The 12519-nt window shown below is 44.1% G+C and overlaps 1 protein-coding gene across 3 annotated transcripts in view; it reads right to left on the reverse strand.

The window, feature by feature from the left end:
- The window catches only part of GRM8 (glutamate metabotropic receptor 8), a 737958-nt gene extending 726446 nt beyond the window's left edge, over positions 1–11512 (reverse strand). For all 3 annotated transcript variants that reach the window (XM_044246506.1, XM_044246507.1, XM_044246508.1), the window contains exons 1-2: positions 11288–11512; positions 1151–1975 (exon numbers count right to left, since the gene is read on the reverse strand). In XM_044246506.1, the coding sequence (XP_044102441.1) occupies positions 1151–1660 (510 nt within the window). In that variant the 5' untranslated portion in view covers positions 1661–1975; positions 11288–11512. The remainder of the gene's footprint in view (positions 1–1150; positions 1976–11287) is intronic.
- Between the last annotated feature and the right edge of the window lie 1007 nt (positions 11513–12519).

The raw sequence follows: 12519 nt of genomic DNA on the forward strand, positions 1-12519 counted from the left end.
GGGAGAGGTTACAAAGAAGATTCCAGCATACAAAGTGAGCCAGACTCCATGGTGCCCCAAGATATCTTCCAATCCAAGAGTCCTTGATTCAATCCCTTTCATTTTCTTTTTGCGAACTTTTCCATCAATTTGTTCAGTTTTGTCGCCATAGCTGTCACCTTTCCAACTTCTCCATATTCCTTTAATGTTTTTAAATCTAATATGCAGAGGAACAGTTTTTCACAATATAAAACAAAGCCTCATTAATTCCGATTAAGTTGGAAAAGTCAAGTCCTACTAAGAAACCAGTGAAAAGTATTTTCAATTTAAAAAAATTATTATAGAACATTTCATAATAGATTTTAACAAGCAAAATGAGAAAGTTAATGAAAGATGGCGAGTCACAACAGCTTTGTTTTTATGGCACCTCATACTTTTCAAAGTATTATTCCATACATTATTTTGTCAATTTTATTCAACATGTAAATGCAATTTATAGGTAGTAGATCATCAAACCTGTATCAGAAAGGCTTGAATTATCCGGCTAAACTTGAACTTTTAACTCAATAAGAATTAAATATAACTATTCCAAGTGTGCATCAGAGCAGTCTGAATTAATGAGGTTCTGCTCTACTGAAGTTATTATAAACCTGACAATTTTATGGCCATATTATATCCCAGGGTGTCACTCCCATCTACATGTTAGTAATAAATACTGTTTCTTCACATAGGAACTTTTGTCATAACAGAGCATCCCACTTTAAAGAAGCTTCACCAAGTAAATTATCTTATATCTCAAACACCATAGAAATGCTTTATATGAAAAATGTGCTAAGATTTCATTATATTCTCTAAAAACACTTGCTTTGACTTACAATGAGCATCAATAAGGAAGATATCGAAAGAGGTGAAGGACTCAATAGAAATTATCACCTGTTTTTTCAGAGTGGTGGCTGGGGCAGGGGGGCAGGGGAGTCACAGTTAATCCAAACTAACTAAATCAACATATGTATAAACCCAGTCACAGAATCATCTATTTGAGGAACCTGGGTGACCTTGAGAAGGTCTGTGAACATCTTCACCATGTTCACTTTCTTCTTAAACCTGTGGTTGGAGTCAGAACAATTTATTGTCTTTTCACAATGGTCAGAAAGACAATGCCTTTACCTACCTTAAAAAGTCTTAAAATGTTAGCAACCATGATGGACACGGAGCTTGCTGCAGCACCTATGACACCAGAAATCTTGTCAGGCTTGGTGAAAATGGGTGGATCTCCATTAGCACACTTCACGTCGGAAGCGTCTTTCTCTATCAATGCCTGCACGAACGTTAATGACTGCTCCAAAGCATAGGTGTCCCTGGAGCACGTGTCAAGGATCCGGACACCCAGAGTGATATTGGAGAGGAGGTCAGGGTCCTTATTAATCTGGTCGATTGCATAAAGCATGGCCTCCAGTCTGTGGATCCCCTTTTCCTTCTTCAGCTCCCCACAAGGTACCCCTCTCTCTCCCTTGGCATGGACAGGGAAGAGACCCCCCAAAATGATGTCCCCATCCACTCGTATGGAATGGGCATACTCCTGGCTGTGAGTTCTTTGCATCATTGTGAGGATCCAGTAGAACTTGGCGGTCAGGAGGAAGAAACAAGGACAAGAGGCTGATCGTTTTCCCTCGCATACCATTTTCTCCACAGGTGATGTTGCAACCCAAGACCCAAAGTTTATTCTTGCCACAGAAGAAGGGGGACCACCAGAGGCTGCACCTTCTGGAGGCTACCATCAGGGCCCATGGGGGAAAAGGCTCTGTGGGTTTCAGCAAGTTTTCTTGATTTGAATGTCACAGTGAATTTCCATCAGACCCCTAAGGTTCAATTTTATTTCCATACAAAGTCAACTTGCCTGGAATGGTGCAAAAATTAGAATAACAGCTGAGGTTCTGAAGGTGGGATGAGGTCAACAATTCACGTCCTTGAAGTCAGCCCTGTAGCAGAATTATTCCTGGGGGGGCAGGGGAAGGGAAAAAGAGGGTTCAGTTCAATGGGTCTACATTTTTCATATTTTTAAGCCCTGTTTATACCAATCTCTTTTTTTTTTGTTTCTTTGTTTCATTTCCCCTATTCAATAAGAAACTAATTTTTTTTTGTCCCCCTATGATTCTGAACACCTGGCTGCACTGCATCCAAACAGAGAGATTGATGACACTTTTGCAGCAAGGGAAACAGAAAAGTATCAGAAACTAGGTTGATTCTCCCAAGCCACAAAGTATTTTTATTTACCATTTTATTTCAATAAATCCAATTTCCATGCAGGTAAAAATCCTGTGATTGATGGCATTATTTCTTTTCAAATCTGTTTTTACTTTTTACGGTTGTCTGAATTTAGCATTTAAATGGTGTCCAAAAAATCATAATGTAAGTTTATTTTCTGTGATGTATTCAACAAGCCAGTCATCTGTTAATGACATTTTTTGGTGCCTCAGATTTCCCAGTGGGGAAAAAAGTAATTATTCAATCACAGAAAGAAAGAAGGAAAGAAAGAAACGAAAGAAAGAAATCAAAAGACCCAAAATACATCTTATAGATTGTGAAAAGATTTAAAATAAAATGTCAGCTATTTTGTATAACTTATCTTCTTGTTCTCTGATAACAAAACAAAGACTTGAAAAGAGACACATGAGAGGGTTATAGGTCTATGAATATGAAGATATGCCTATGAATTTGTTGGCGTGGAAGCAATGGGTATTCTCACGGTGCTGAAAGTAAACATTCTTTGATCCCTGAATCACAAGGAGCAAATCAGAGCTGGAGATCAATTGAAGAGCTTCTTAATTTTGTCTGACTCAGGGGGGAAACCAGTTATTTCATCAAGGCTAGAAATAACCTAAAATGAAAACAGCTAACCAGCAAATCTAGAGAAAAAGTTTAGGACCTTCAATCTTAAAGAATTCCATGAGGTTCTTTCAAAGGACCTTTGAGGAGGTTTAACTGAAACCAAGCATTGACTTAACATAAGAAAATCTGATATTTGAAACACACTTATAATTAAGCGAATAAACAGCACCAACTTGTTTTGGTAGGATGGTTCATCTAAGGCTCGTTTCTAACATACATACATATATATATATGTATGTGTGTATATATATATATATATATGTTTAAAACCTGAAATTTGGACAAGTCTCCTCAAACCTAGCCAGCCAACATCTGGTTGTATTTTGCATTCACTTGTTTAATTTCCAGTTCATAAAATTTTCCTTCTATCCTCCCGTTCCCGAAGGAAGGATACTGCCTCCCTAGAGAATAACTGAACATATGTTCCAAAGCCTTCAGAGAAAGCCACACTTTTTTCACTTTTGGGTTAGGAAAGAGGGCTGGCTCATCATAGCCCACTGCCCTGGATTTCTGTGCATACACTGGAGTATACTCAGAAATACAGCCAGTGGCCCACTCTGAGGCTGAGATGGTTCTATTCTGCCTGTAACAAGCATTCCTGGCCTCCTGACACAGGCTAAACCCTAGATTCCCTCCATTCTATCCCCCAAATCATCCTTTTCTGATTTTTCTCACCACTTGACTGATATTCCCTCGTGTTCAATTCTCCTAGCAGCTGCTTCTCCCTCAGAAAATCTGTGATTTGACAATAGCCTGACCTCGGCCATTCCACAAAAGGAAACACTCAGAAAGTCAACTTGCCTTTCTGGATTAAAACCATAAATTACATCAACCACCCATTAAGAGATGTAGGATTATGTTTTACAACTTCACAAGGAAGACCAGTTATAAGACAGTAAAACCTCATTAATTCTGACCACTAATTTAGAGCTTGAGACCAAGACCACATGGCTAGGCTGACCCTTAGCATATCCTTTCTGACAGAGCACAGAATAAATGGGATTTGTGAAGGAGAAATGCTTAAGGGGGAAGGGGAAGGACACCTGTTGTTCTCCAAAGACCAGCCTTTCTTCATTACACCAAGCCACTCCTACATACTTAAAAGAGTAAATGGTTTTCAATTATACAAACATAAAAACAGTCCATCTGTTAATTACAAATCATCCTTCCCTGCTTATGTGGCATCAACCTAGTTCCACTCGCTGTATAGTCCTGGAATAAAATTGAGTTTCTTATAAAAGTATTTGTGTTTGAAATAATGTTTTAGTTTTCGTAGCATCTCAAAAGTCTGTTTAGAGCTTTAAGTTAAGGAAAGGTTGGGGATGAGCAACAGCGAGGCAGGAATCATTTTCTTTGATGGGTGAATGCACTTAAATGGAAAATGAGATGTTCCATTTTGGTTATTATTGATTGGACAGCTCACTTGAATTTTTGCTTAAGTTCCCTCCCCTGCAACATAGAATTAAGTGCATAACTTCTTGAACGCCTGGGTTTCTTTCTAGTGAAGGGACGACAGAACCCAGAACCTGCCATGCAGCTCACACAGAAACACAGCACCTGGTCCAGGCTACGTACTCAGTAAACAAGAGCTGTCATTGCTAATCTAGTCTGTAACTCATTTTCCATCAAGACAGAATATCTTTTTCTGTATTTGCCCAGTTGGTGAGGTTTTTACTAAAATTTGTCACTTTAAAATTGAAATCAGGGGACGCATTAGTGTCTCAGTCGGTAAAGGATCTGCCTTTGGCTCAGGTCATGATCCCCGGTTCCTGGGATCAAGTCCCACACAGGACTCCTTGCTTGGTAGGGAACCTGCTTCTCCCTCTGCCTGCCCCCTCTTATGCATTCACTCACACTCTCTCTCTCTCTGACAAATAAATGAATAAAATCTTTTCAAACATTAAATTAAAATAAGAACCATTTATAAAATACTGAAATACTGCAGTTATTTCAAAATTTGATATGACGTCATAAAAATCAGACTCTCAACAACTGAAAAGTTTAGTTTTCCTTTTAAATCTTAAGGACAAGGGGACGCCAGGGTGGCTCAGTGGCCTCTGTCTTCGGCTCAGGTCATCCTCCCAGCGTCCTGGGATTGAGCCCCACATCGGGCTCTCCGCTCAGCAGGGAGCCTTCTGCCTCTCTCTCTGCCTGTCTCTCTGCCTACTTGTGATCTCTGTATATCAAATAAATAAATAAAATCTTTTAAAAAAATAAAATAAATCTTAAGGGCAAATAAATTTCAAAGTTTGTAGAAAACCACATAAATTCAGTTTCATTGTATAATCTTACATTGCCTAATCTTACTGTTATGCAATTCTTGTAAGCTTTAATCTAAACTCATCCTTCTTAAAGTCAATGAGTTTTAAAGAAATAATGACCTTTTCATATAACCAAACTAAATAGCTCTCCTTCGTGTCCTGTGCTTGGCTTAGAATAAAGCAGTTTTCTCTCAAATGGACCTTTCTCTGGGAATGGGTGCAAACCTCGCCCTGCTAATGGACTTCTTCAAGGAGGTGTGAGGTCTGCAATCTTGAAATCAGCCTCCAAGGAGAGCAGACGCCTTACACTATTTCTCAGTCCACAGCAAGGGCTTCACGACCTGTGAGGAGGCCTAATCATTAACCCTAGAAGCCCTACAGGTTCTCTCCCTCCTGGCCAGGGTTAGGTACAAGTAACATCATACATCATTAGGCACTTCACCAAAAGTCCCTGCTGGCCCAGGGAGGACGCCTCTGGCTGGAACATGAGTCTGGGACCTCCTAAGAGGGATCTTGTTTCCTGAAAGGCCAGCAGTAAGGACAGCTCCTCAAGGACCAGGGCCCGGAATTCTGTTTCTCTTTGTTTTCTACATACTTTCTCTGTACCAAAGACCCAAGTGTGTAACACAGTAGCTCATGAATTTTCATACACCCATCATTAGCTCTTACAGAAATGAGAGAAGAAGGCTCAGAAAGGTTGAGTATGGCCCAAAGCCCTAAGCTAGTAAATGGCACCGCTGTCAAAATCTCCAGGCCCCCAAGGTGGATCCCGTCCTTCAGAAAGCCCTCAGTGCTACAGAGACTGGCTGACATGTGAGTATGAAGGCCCTTGCCCTCCACTGAAATCTTTCAGAAATATGTAGATCTTCAATGGTTAGCTCTTGAAGAAAAATAATGGAGAAGTTAGGAGAAGACAATCTGGGGGCATTTTCTAGAGCAGGGTAATTTCCAAGTCCCTCGAAGGGCTGAGGATATCAGATAGAGTTTGTCCAAACTCCTGCTACAAACCAGGTTTCCTGGCCAGCCTGATGTCAATGAGAACAAACCCAGCATCCCACCTAGGGCCCTTCAGGTCTGTTAGCAGGTCTTCCTCCAACACTTGGCAAGTGCTTTTAAGACATGATATGGTAAAATCCTCACTGAGGAATCTAATTAGCCAAGAACTGTGATTTTTTTTTCCTTCATAAAAAGGCCAAACATTATCCCTAGGCTGGCTTCCATTCAGCTCTTTAACAAAAAGGTTAAGCTGAATATTGTCATCAACTCAAAACTGCAAATCTAGCAGTTTCACCTGAAACTGCCCATATTTGCAGCTCTTTTCGGTTGTTTGGGAAACGGATCACATTTGTCTATGATCTCCTATGCTATAAGATGTGTGCATGGCCCTGAAACCTCGGGGGAGGGTGTGTCCCAGAGTGAGGATGGGCTGCAGACAGAGCCCTCCCCTGACAACTCTGGAATTAGATCTTTGTTTGACGGTCACTAGCTGGTGACCTGAACATGCCACTTCACCTCTCTGTGCTTCCATTTCCTCATCTGTGAAATGAGGGAGATGGACCATATGATCTCTAAGGTATCTTCCAGCTTCCCATTCTGAGATTCTATTATTTAATAATAAGGGAATGAGATTATGCTCAAACACCAGAGCAAGGCTTTACCAGCTCAACACAATAACTGACTCTGTTTGCAAGCTGAGTGACTTTTTCCCATCAGTGACAGAGGGTTGTGAAAACTCTTCTGTACAAGCAAACCCCATATTAAGAAAATCTGATACATGAGAAGCTCAACTTACTAAACAGATAAATTAGACGGTGATTATTTGCATTACAAAAGAATTCACCACAGGTTTCCTTTAAATAGCTAAATCCCCCATGCATTTAAAATGCAATCTGATTTAGTAGAATTCAATTTGTGCAGCTTTTTTTCCCAATAACATAGCTATTGCATAAAAAGACCACAGTTAAAGTAATGAGAAGCCACTCTTACAGTATGTATGTATCATATAAGAAGAGGGAAAGTGAGTGAAACCAACATTTACTGAATGCCCACACTGTACCTAGAGCCTCACACACATGATCTCATTTCCTTCACAAAACACACCTGTAAGATTGGGAGATGAGGAAACTAAAAACAGAAAGATCCTATGAATGTGTCCAAAATCTTGGGCCAGCACTCAAATGCAGGACTACTGCTATGTTCTTTCCCTCACTCCACGCCCCTTAGTTTCAGGAGATTGTGACAGACAATGTGCACATGAGTGTGGTACCCTGGGGTTCAAGAAGTCCCTGATTCTAATCTCACTCCTCCCCCCACCATCCAGTATTTGCTATGTGGCATTGGGAAGTCACTTCACCTGGAACTAGTTTCTCTGTTTCTAAACTGAGGAATGGTTTCTGTCACCTCCCAAAACTGTGAAGTCAAATGATATAATAATGTATGTAGAAGTATTCTATAAATTGCCAAGTGCTTAAGAATGTACAGGGATACATTAATTTAACAATTATCCCTTAGTTTAACAATTAGTCCTGGAATTCAAAGATTTTACTAGTGTTTTGTGCTTAGAAGACTTGAAAAAACCACTTTACCATCACACTCAAAGCCAGCCAGACCCTCACAAATCATGTGTCTAAGGAATCAAAGGAGACTGGAGGAAAATTGGAAAGAAGGACCCCAGAGGAAGTCAGCGCAAGTGCAGCATCTGACATGGACACTTGGAGCATCTAAACAGCTATTCTGAAGGAAGTGGTGACAAGATATTCTTCTGTAATGGAAAGAGGACAGTGGGAAACCTTCCTAAGTTGTATACAATATATAACACAGAGCTTCTACCACAAAGGGTTATTACCATTGGAAAAGTTAGCCAACAAATAGCCAATAGATTTCTATCTTTAGACATAATCTTGCCTGGAAAAGTATAAAATTGGCAACACACAAGCTCAATAATCTCCCCCATGTTCTTCCTGGGCTCTCCTGTATCTTCCCACTTGTGCTTACCTGCACCTTCCTCTCCTAGACCTGTATCTCTTCCCTCCCTCAGTGCTGATGTGTCCTATAAGTCACACTGTTAAGACCTGATTCTCCCATTATCTTGGCCCTCCCTAGGGACTGAGGTAATTCATTGACAAGTACCAAAACTTAAAGATGCATTAGCATCATCCCCCACCTGGAACATCTGCATTTATAAGACCATTTCCAAGAGATCCATAATTTCTTTACCAAAGAAATGTCTCTAATAGTGGTTAAAACTAGTAATGTAACAAGTTAAAGCCAGGAGTTAACATGAATCAGTAGCCTCTCAGCAGTGTCCTTCTAATCATTCCAATAGCAATGCCTACCACTCAGAAGGCAGGTCCTAGTAGAATACATCATGCTCGAGGTCCTTAGTCAGTGAATGAGTTCATCACAACTTGTCAAAGCACCAAGTAGAAATGAAAAGCAAAGCAAAAAAAGCATCTTTCTGAGCCAAGAAGGGAATGAGGGAGGGAGTGGGGAGGGAAAGAGATAGAAGGAAGAAAGATAAAGAGAGAGAGAGGTAGGAAGGAGGGAGGGAGGGAGAGCGGGAGGGACTGAGGGACAGATGAAAGGAAAGAAAATGGAAATCAAATCTAAACTCCTAGCATACAGAAAACCCATTCTTGTGATAAAAACAATGTGATTCAGCTGACTGAGCCTGTTCACATGCTCTCCTGGAACAAGATGGAATAACTGTCCTTTGCAAGAAAACCACATGTGTGAGTCTGGTGATGTCCAATCAGGTTCTACCAAGAAAACAGCAATAGTTTCCTGAACCTTCAAAAGCCAGCCGATTCTACAGGCAAGGAGATGTGGCCAGGTCTTTGCTATGGATCCAATTAAAACATAAAACCGTGCAGCATCTTCCTTTTAAGACACTGAAACAGAACAACTCCACTCTCCCGAGTAAAGGCAAGGTCCTCTTTGTGTGGGGCATTCTAACCATAGGAGGAAGACAGTAGGAAAGAGACTTAGAACGAAAAACATCATTGCTACCATGAGCTGGCGTCTGTGTGTGCAGTGTACTGTGCCTCATGCCTGAAGACAATGGAACACTCTTACACAAAGATTGGCACACAATGTTGCTGTCGTGAATGTCAGCCTGTTGTCTGCTGCATAAACACCAATTAAATCAGCCCCTTAGCAGCTCCAACCTGCTCAGCTAAGTTTGAAAAGAGCACATCTCCCAGACCTCTAACTTTGTCACACTTACAGAAACTCAACTCTTCCTTTTATCTATTCCTTTTGTGTTTAGATGTTTTTTAGAATTATTCAAATATTCATAATTTGCAAAGAGAGCAAATTAGGTAGGACAGAACTAGCCAGCACAAACCAAATATAACAAACTGAGCCTAAATAACCATATAGAGCTGTGTTCTCAGCATCTTTTTCTTTATTCTGGGTAAATCCTCTCCTGGAGAGCCTCTCCTGAGCTATTGCTCTCCATATCCGGGATTTAAAAGCAAGAAGGCTGTCTTTATCTCAGGTACGATGCAACCTGTAGTTGACTCCAAAATGGGAAAATTGCATTTAAAAACCTTACTCATTTTCCCCAATGGATAAGGCTTTTCTCTTCACAATTATCAAGCCACATATTTTCAAGAACTGGGCAATGAATTTCACACAGCTGATTCTGTCTCCTACAGAGATTTTTCAAGACATTATTCACAAGCAAGTGACCAAGGTAAACTAAAGTGGTTTCTGTAGCCATTTGCAATTATTGACAAACAATTTCATAACGGAAAATGGAAATTACAGTCAAGTGCAATAAGCTGTTTATCCAAGATCTACCTGCTGGTGGCTCTTTCCCTTCTTGTTTTTTTTTTTTTTTTCTTTCAAGCAAATATAAGCTATTATCAGAATGCATTTCTACTCTTTATATTTCTTGTCAATATCTCCACCACCAGCCCTGTTTTCCAGTTCTCTCAGTTGGCAAGATTTGTACTCAATCGCGGTAGTAGCTGAGATGGTAGCCTATCCCTGGGTGTTCGAGAGACTCCCATGTCGTCAGTTCTGTAGGAAAGGATCACCCTCAAATGGCAAATAGGGCATTCCCTTCCCCAGCAGGACTAGCTTCGGGGATTGAGGGGCTTGGGTGACTGCGGCTGGCGGCTGAGTCTATTTTCACCCCCACCATCCTGGGAGCACAGACCCTTTCTGGCCCCAGGCCCTGCAATTTGGAGCACAAGGAAAACAATTCTTCAGGGAAGCGTGGGGGTGCCGTCTTGCGCCGTTGGGCGACTTGCACACCCCTCTGCATTTCATTTGCACCAAGGGAGGATGTCAGACAGACAGGTTTTTTGTTTGCTTTGGGTTTTGTTTTTGGGTTTTCGGTGATTCGGTCATATTTTCACCAACTGTATGAACCTCAAGGGATCTCCGAGCTGCTTGGCAGAGCAGATGGGCTCGCTATCCGCGTGGCTCACAGGGTTCTCTACCTCTGTCTCTATCTCTACCTCTATCTCAGCCGGCAGCCACTCACCCCGCCCCCGCTCCCCTCTTCCCTGCTGCATCTTCCTTTTCCTTCACGGTTCCTTTGGCTGTTGAACCCGGGCTCTGCATAGAGCCCAGGGCCTTAGAAGTACCTGGTTTCTCTTGCCTTTCCCGCGCCGCTGGGGTATTCCAGCGCCGCCCCAGTCCCCCCGCACGCCCCGGGATCCAGCCTCTGAGCGCGGCGGGACCCCGAGCGCCCCCGCCCCACCTGGCTGCCCCGCGCGCCCACGCCCGCGCCCTTCCGCCTGAAACTGGGGCCACTCTGGCCTCAGGTGCTTCGGAGGAGCTGTCGGGCGCATCTGCCTTTGCTCTTTAAACTCAAAATCCTTGAGACCATTCCTCCTCTCCCCTACCCCCAACAGGACAGGAACTCCAGTGTTTTCCCAAAAGCCACAAAGGGGGGGGGGGGGGAAGGAAATCCCAACCCCGCCGGGCTAACTCGTAAAATACCAAACTCAGGGCAGAGGTGCAGGGATGGAGGGGTTCTCGAGAACCCCCAAATCAGCAGGCTTCTCCCGCGACTCCGGTCTTCCCTAGATTCTGGTTAGATATTCATCCAGCCCCGCTCTGAAGAAGGCGGGGGTTACCCCAACTCATCCCGGAAGCCTCTAACTTCGGAAATCCCTCCCGTTAGATTTGCAGAACGGAGGTACCTCGTCATCTCGGCGGGGCAAGTCCGGATTCCGCGAGGGCAGGTCCAGGAGGTCACCCAGGGCAGGCAATCCAAGGGAGAGCGCTTTAAAATCCTGCCGCCGCACGCCCCATCAGAGCACCCTAGGCGCTCCAGCCCCCCTTCCCGACACCCTCCAGGCTCTCATTCGCCGACTAAACTTTTGGGGGATCACATCTCCAAGCCTTGGGAGTTCCACGCTAAGCCTTCCTCTTTCCTGAACCTCTTCACTGGAATGTAATCATGGGAAGACAAGAAGGGTGGCTGCCTTGTTCTTTGCAACGTAAAATCAACAGATACCCAATCAAGCTCCAATGCCCGGCCAGCCCCTCGCCCCCTGGTGCCCACTCTCCCTCGCCCCCCGTTCCCGTCACCTCCGCCTGCCAGTTCTCTCCCAAACTCTGGTGTGCAAGGCCACTGACTTGTGCCCAGGAATCAACAAATCGAAAAAAGTGATCGGAGAAGAAACGGTGCACCTGGCTGTCCTGAACGGTTTTAAAGAAGAAAACGGAAAGGAGAATAAAAAATAGGGGGAAGTCTCCTTTTTCCGCAAGCACAACCTTTGAGGGAAATTCGGGGAACGGGGGGCGTTTTTCCCCTTGGTTCGGCACTTGCTCTTCTTTTCCTCTTTCGGCTGCTCGGCGCGTCTTACCCTGCTCCCCGCAGAGGGCGCGGTGAGGAAGCCCGCGGGGGGCCCGCAGCTCCATGTCAGCGGCGCCGCCGCCGCCGCGCGAGGCACGCACCGCGGCCGCACTTGTGGCTGGTCTCTGGGCTGAGGGGGCTGAGCTGGCCCGGCCGGCGCCAAGTGTCTTCCATGTGAATAACAAATACTCCCACCGGCGGCCGCGATTGGTCTGCGCCCGGCGCCTCCCGATCCTCCGCCCGCGGCCATTCACCCGGCGCGGCGCGGGGAGCCGAGGCAGGGATCGCGTCCGGGATCGCCAATCGCTTCGTGCCAACCAGTCTCCTCGGGAAGCAGGAGGAGGAACCCCGAGGGGCGGGAGCCCCTGGATTTTGGTGCCACTGAGCCAACCTGGCGCGGGCAGAGAGAGGGACGCTCGGCTGACGGATTCCCCTCCGCGCTACATCACTTGAGCCCGCAGCGATGCTGGGACCAGAAATGCCAATAGTTCTGATTTAAAAAAAAAAAAAAAAAAAAAAAGGCGCCCCCTTTCCGCACCCGCCCCGCCCCCAACAGAAAAGGGAGGACCCAAA

The sequence above is a fragment of the Neovison vison genome, chromosome 4 (genome assembly GCF_020171115.1).
Source record: "Neovison vison isolate M4711 chromosome 4, ASM_NN_V1, whole genome shotgun sequence".
Classification (NCBI taxonomy): Eukaryota; Metazoa; Chordata; class Mammalia; order Carnivora; family Mustelidae; genus Neogale; species Neogale vison.